This window comes from Pteropus vampyrus, unplaced genomic scaffold (assembly GCF_000151845.1).
Source record: "Pteropus vampyrus isolate Shadow unplaced genomic scaffold, Pvam_2.0 Scaffold34, whole genome shotgun sequence".
In the NCBI taxonomy this organism is placed as follows: Eukaryota; Metazoa; Chordata; class Mammalia; order Chiroptera; family Pteropodidae; genus Pteropus; species Pteropus vampyrus.
Genome location: NW_011888815.1, coordinates 1,890,763 through 1,896,964, shown reverse-complemented (window position 1 = coordinate 1,896,964; position 6,202 = coordinate 1,890,763). Strand labels below are relative to the sequence as shown.

The window sequence follows — 6,202 nt, the reverse complement described above, 5'->3', positions numbered from 1 at the left end:
CCTGCCTGCCTTCACTTAGGTCCCTAGCTAGCTAGTTGCCTGCCTGCCTGCCTTCACTTAGGTCCCTAGCAAGCTAGCTACATTCCTACCGTTACTTAGGTCCCTAGCTAGCTAGTTGCCTGCCTGCCTGCCTTAGCTTAGGTCCCTAGCTAGCTACTTTCCTGCCTGCCTGCCTGCCTTAGCTTAGGTTTCTAGCTAGCTAGGTACCTTCCTACCTTTACTTAGGTCCCTAGCTAGCTAGTTGCCTACCTGCCTGACTTCACTTAGGTCCCTAGCCAGCTAGTTGCCTGCCTGCCTGCCTTTACTTAGGTCCCTAGCTAGCTAGCTACCCTCCTACCTGTCTTCACTTAGGTCCCTATCTAGCTAGTTGCCTGCCTGCCTGCCTTCACTTAGGTCCCTAGCTAGCTAGCTCCCTTCCTACCGCCAGTTGCCTACCTGCCTGACTTCACTTAGGTCCCTAGCTAGCTAGGTGCCTGTGCCTTCACTTAGGTCCCTAGCTAGCTAGCTACCTTCCTACATTTACTTAGGTCCCTCGCTAGCTAGTTGCCTGCCTGCCTGGTGCCTTAGATTAGGTCCCTAGCTAGCTAGTTGCCTTCCAACCTTTACCTAGGTCTCGATCTAGCTAGCTGCCTGCCTGCCTTCACTTAGGTCCCTAGCTAGCTAGCTTCCTTCCTACATTTACTTAGGTCCCTAGCTAGCTAGTTGCCTGCCTGCCTGCCTTAGATTAGGTCCCTAGCTAGCTAGCTAGCTGCCTGCCCGCCTGCCTGCCTTAGCTTAGTTCCCTAGCTAGCTAGTTGCCTGCCTGCCTGCCTGCCTTCACTTAGGTCCCTAGCTAGCTAGTTGCCTGCCTGCCTGCCTTCACTTAGGTCCCTAGCTAGCTAGCTTCCTTCCTACATTTACTTAGGTCCCTAGCTAGCTAGTTGCCCGCCTGCCTGCCTTAGCTTAGGTCCCTAGCTAGCTCGTTGCCTGCCTGCCTGCCTGCCTTAGCTTAGGTCCCTAGCTAGCTAGTTGCCTGCCTGCCTGCCTGCCTTCACTGAGGTCCCTAGCTAGCTAGTTGCCTGCCTGCCTGCCTGCCTTAGCTTAGGTCCCTAGCTAGCTAGTTGCCTGCCTGCCTGCCTGCCTTCACTTAGGTCCCTAGCTAGCTAGCTACCTTCCTACATTTACTTAGGTCCCTAGCTAGCTAGTTGCCTGCCTGCCTGCCTTAGCTTAGGTCCCTAGCTAGCTAGTTGCCTGCCTGCCTGCCTGCCTTCACTTAGGTCCCTAGCTAGCTAGCTGCCTGCCTGCCTGACTTCACTTAGGTCCCTAGCCAGCTAGTTGCCTGCCTGACTTCACTTAGGTCCCTAGCCAGCTAGTTGCCTGCCTGCCTGCCTTCGCTTAGGTCCCTAGCTAGCTAGCTACCCTCCTACCTGTCTTCACTTAGGTCCCTATCTAGCTAGTTGCTTGCCTGCCTGCCTTCACTTAGGTCCCTAGCTAGCTAGTTGCCTTCTAACCTTCACTTAGGTCCCTAGCTAGCTAGCTGCCTGCCTGCCTGCCTTAGCTTAGGTCCCTAGCTAGCTAGCTGCCTGCCTGCCGTCACTTAGGTCCCTAGCCAGATAGTTGCCTACCTGCCTGACTTCACTTAGGTCCCTAGCTAGCTAGTTGCCTTCCAACCTTGACTTAGGTCTCTAGCTAGCTAGTTGCCTGCCTGCCTTAGCTTAGGTCCCTAGCTAGCTAGTTGCCTGCCTGCCTGCCTGCCTTAGCTTAGGTCCCTAGCTAGCTAGGTGCCTGCCTGCCTGCCTTCACTTAGGTCCCTAGCTAGCTAGTTGCCTGCCTGCCTGCCTTCACTTAGGTCCCTAGCTAGCTAGTTGCCTGCCTGCCTGCCTTGCCTTCACTTAGGTCCCTAGCTAGCTAGTTGCCTGCCTGCCTGCCTTCACTTAGGTCCCTAGCTAGCTAGCTGCCTGCCTGCCTGCCTTCACTTAGGTCCCTAGCTAGCTAGTTGCCTTCTAACTTTTACTTAAGTCACTATCTAGCTAGCTGCCTGCCTGCCTAATAATAAACAAATAAATAGAATAAATAGAATAGAATAGAATAGAATAGAATAGAATAGAATAGAATAGAATAAATAGAATAAATAGTGATACTCACCCAACAAACGAAGGAGGAGAAACAGAACTCCCAGGGCATAAGACTTTAGTTCAGGGTTTACTGTCCTATGTGCAAAGAAATGAAGGAAAAAAACAAAAATTCTTATCACTTTACTTAAATTAACAAAGCCCAGGTCTCTCCATTGGAGTCTTTCCTTAGAAAGTTATTAATGAGTTTTGGGTTTTTCGGGTTTTTTTTTTTTCTTTTTTTGCTTCCTGGCTTTCCCTGCCTACAGTAGAAAAAATAATGGTAACTATAGTGATAAGAGAAGTGTTTATTTACTGGAGCTCATTTTGTCATTCAAAAGAGATAATGTAAAGTTGGTCCATAATGTCTTCATTTAAAGACACTTTGTATTTCTGGGACAAAGAAATGTCTTAGGTTGACAGGTCATACGTATCAGAGGACCATTAGTGGGGAAGACCATGTTCATTATGCCTCACCAACAGGCCAGGCCCACAAACACCTCTGTGACATCAACCGGACTAGCATGGTTTGGCAGCCGAGACGGACCGCTAGTGAAATAACCCATCCGTCTATAGATCCCGTTTCAGTACCTCTTAAATTGAAGAGAGGCAACTTCCCAGAGTCACAGTTCTTTGTTTTGAACGAACTCTGCCTCCCTGGCTTTGGTTAACCCAGACCACTCTCTTTGATCTCGCTAGCTTTCTAGAATACTCTTGGGGTGTAAAATTTTCTGGGGAAACCGCTATGTCGCCAGACACCTGTACAGTATCACGGAGGAGGTCGACGGTCCGTTCTCTCTGGAATGTATATGTTACGAAACCCAAGCTCCTCAAAGTTGTCATCGGCCCTGTGGCTGCGGTTTTTCTGCACATTCGTTTGAAGGGACTGACTTGAAAAACACCTTAAATAAAGGCAAATTCTCCTCATCAAGAAAACACGCTGGCATAATGAGCTCGAATATTTATCACTTGAAATTTGATTTCCTTTCAGCCGTCCTGTCACTAGGAATAAAGTGAGTGAGGTGCTAAGCTCTCCATTTCCTGTTGGGAAACTGGTTCCCATAGGAGGAATGATCTTCAGATCTAGGTATAGAGCAATGGCCTGAATGCTGTTGGAAGTTCCATGCAAGGCCAGGGTGCAAGCCTCGTTTCACAGCCTATGAGCTGCCAGACTCTGAGGGTACTGCTTCCTCACCTCGGAGCCTCCTCCGTCTTTCCATCTGTAGAAGGGGTATGCTTTTACATAACAATGGAAACGAAGTGCAAACAGAAGCCCCGCCTGGCCCGAGAGGGGGCTGGCGAGTGCCAGCTTGGATTCTCACAGTGTTGTCCGCAGGCATGCTCTCACATGGCGTGACAGGGCGACCTCTGCTCTGGGACAGAATGAGGGCTGGCACACACCTGGCCTGTGGCTGAGGCTGAGCCCTTGTGTCTGCTTGGAACATCGGTGATGGCAAAGTGGACTGGGACGGTGACGGAATACGGTACAATGTGTGAGTCTGTGCTTCCGTCAGACCCCAGCAGGGGATGGGCACAGCCTAGGTCACGAAGGCCATCTTTTCTGCTGATCTATTTATAGGGAATCGAATATTTCCTGAAAATCTCTAAGAGCGGCCTATCAAGCTGAGATGTGGAAGAGACTGAGGTTTCAACCGACTGTCTTTGTTTGATCTGCCAGGCACAACTACTGAGCAGGGGTTTTGCAGAGGAGTCACGGGGAGAGAAAAAATGGGGAGTGGTCACTGTTAATGGCAGTGAGGGTCATTATTCCTGCTTCTTCGTGCCTTCTATGTGTGAATAGCACAATACAGCTTCATGGGAATTTCTAAGAATTTCTAAAAATAAACTACCGATAATGCAGCCACTCCAAACCCATACCTGAGATCTGATAGTTTTGTCCACATGCACGTGATATAAAATCACCCTCTGTATATAATTTAAATTCAATAGTTCGTTTCATAAACACTTTTCACATGCTTAAGAATTTCCATTACTCCATTGAGCAGCAGTACTATAATTTAACTCTACTCCAATTCAGGTTTTTCTGTTATAATAGTTAACGGTGTAATAAAAATCTGTCTGCATTGAGCTTTTTTTTTCTTGTGGAGAAGTATTTTCTTAAGATAAGTGGCAAGAGGTAGGGTTATCGCATAACAAAAAAATCTGAACATTTTTATGACTCTTGATTCACACTGTGATATTGCTTTTTAGAAAGGAGCAACATGCTCTTCAATGCCACCAGCAACATGTGATTTTACGTTTTGCTACAGCCTTGCAAGCACTGGGTGTGAATTTTAAAAATCTACCGTTTGAATTTAGGAAGGGTACAGTGGCAATATGCTGTTGTACGCTTAACGATTCTGCACGTTAACAAGATTTGCTAATGACCTAGATCACGTAGGGGCATCACACAAATCCCCTTTCTTGGGAATTCATAACAAAGGTCAGGAAATGGGGTCAGAATAGCGAGAAGACACGAGAAGCTGGATCAAATCAGCTGGTGATGGGCGCATTGGCACAGGTCACACCCTAGCACCCCACACCTTCCTTTACGTCTAGCCCCTGGGATCGCACTGGTTTGTCCAGGTCGCTGCATCCCAGTAAGGTGGCTCTGTCTGTCTGGTGTCTGGTGTCGCTTCTGCTGCGGCATGGAGCATTCTACCCCTTGGCTCCTCACATAAATCCAGATACCGTTGCAAGCGCGTACGTTACAATACTGCTCAACAAGTCGCCTTTGAGGCACCCGACCTGCCCCCAGGATGGGTCCTGAGAGACAGGAAACTACAGAATTATGAGTGGCTCTCTCCAGCCACGGACCTGTGTAAGAACAGTCTCTGCTCGGCTTCCACGGCCCCCCTGGCACTGCATCACCCCCTCTTCAGTACCCTGTCACACCTCTGGCATCCACGCACGATGGTCTGCAAGGCCAGTGATGTCACCCCTAGTTCCAGATTCAGAAACAAGCCTGAGACACAGATGACAGTCAGTGGCCGGATGGAGGCTGGTCATGGGGACTCAGCTAGTTCAATGCAGCCCATTCCTGTCAGCTTAGGGAAGCTGCCTCGTGAGGTTCACGCGGTATCTGAACTTCTGACCTCCGGGGCACCTGCGCACGCACACCTGGTGGGAAGGGGGAGCCGAGTGGGGAGGCTGGCTCTCGGGCCCCTGGGGACCCGAGAGGCTTACCTGATAAGGATGATGACCGAGGGCGTCTGTGCCATGGCCCCGATCATGCTGCAGACACACATCACGCACAGGAAGGTGAGGAAGGCCTCTTGGCATCCGGGGCTGGGGCATTTTCCGGGAACCACGGTGGCGTTCTTGGGCGGGACGGTCGTGAGGCACGCACAGCCCGTGAGATTCTGAAAGGAAGCAGTCAGCCCTTTTAATCGGGGGCGAGCGGGGGGGTTGCGCATCTCCACTTTCTAAATCCAAGGCCATCTATCAGCTGGAGCTGCCACTGCCTAATTATGCATTCTGTAGCATCCCATCAATTAGGCCTGAATAAATGCGTTCGCATTTTAAGGAAGCTGCAAAACTCATGCAAATAAAGGCATATTTAGGGGGAGGAGAGCTGATTGCCCCATCTCCTGTGTATTTCATTTCCCCGTTCCAGAATCCCTCAGTAAAGCTGCACCACAGACAAATGTGTCCCCCCACCCCAAGACAATCAGGAAATTCTGCTTCCACAATAGGATGAAACGTCACCAAATCCATGTTGTAATTACTTGCCAATTCATCCTCTCTTTTATGCAGTTATAATTACACTGACGTGTATTAAAAGATGCGAATCAGGTAACCTGCCTATTGCTGCTGGTTCAGTGCCCAGCGTGCCACCTGGAACAAAGGATGAGCACCGCCACGTGCGAAGTTGTTGCAACCGTGGCGCCGCGCGACGGGGGAGCCGACGGGCAAGTTCTCGAGTGGCCGAGAAAGCAGAGAGGACTAAGAGAAGCCGGGGAGCTTGAAGTGGGTCGTGGGCAGCACGTGAAAGCCCAACGAGACACACTTGATTAATATATGATCAGACGGGAGGAAGAAAAGCCACAGTATCCCGTTTGATCTTCCCGTGGATTCTCGCCCAGCCAGCCCTGTTCCCGGGCACCATCCTC

General features: G+C 50.0%; 1 protein-coding gene and 1 long non-coding RNA gene across 4 annotated transcripts in view; both read right to left on the bottom strand.

Moving 5' to 3' along the window:
* Nucleotides 1–6,202, bottom strand: part of SLCO3A1 (solute carrier organic anion transporter family member 3A1) — a 244,468-nt gene that overhangs the window by 19,694 nt on the left and 218,572 nt on the right. The window contains exons 7-8 of the mRNA XM_023529008.1: nt 5,277–5,452; nt 2,125–2,189 (exon numbers count right to left, since the gene is read on the bottom strand). Coding sequence (XP_023384776.1) covers nt 2,125–2,189; nt 5,277–5,452 — 241 coding nt within the window. The remainder of the gene's footprint in view (nt 1–2,124; nt 2,190–5,276; nt 5,453–6,202) is intronic.
* On the bottom strand, nt 1,215–1,763 carry LOC111738050. Of its 3 annotated transcripts, none has more exons than XR_002779659.1 (3): nt 1,605–1,763; nt 1,491–1,566; nt 1,215–1,368 (listed from the first exon to the last, which is right to left on the bottom strand). It is a non-coding gene; the product is annotated as an uncharacterized LOC111738050 (long non-coding RNA). The 3 variants fall into 3 exon arrangements; XR_002779660.1 differs by having other exon boundaries at nt 1,491–1,528; XR_002779661.1 differs by having other exon boundaries at nt 1,491–1,524.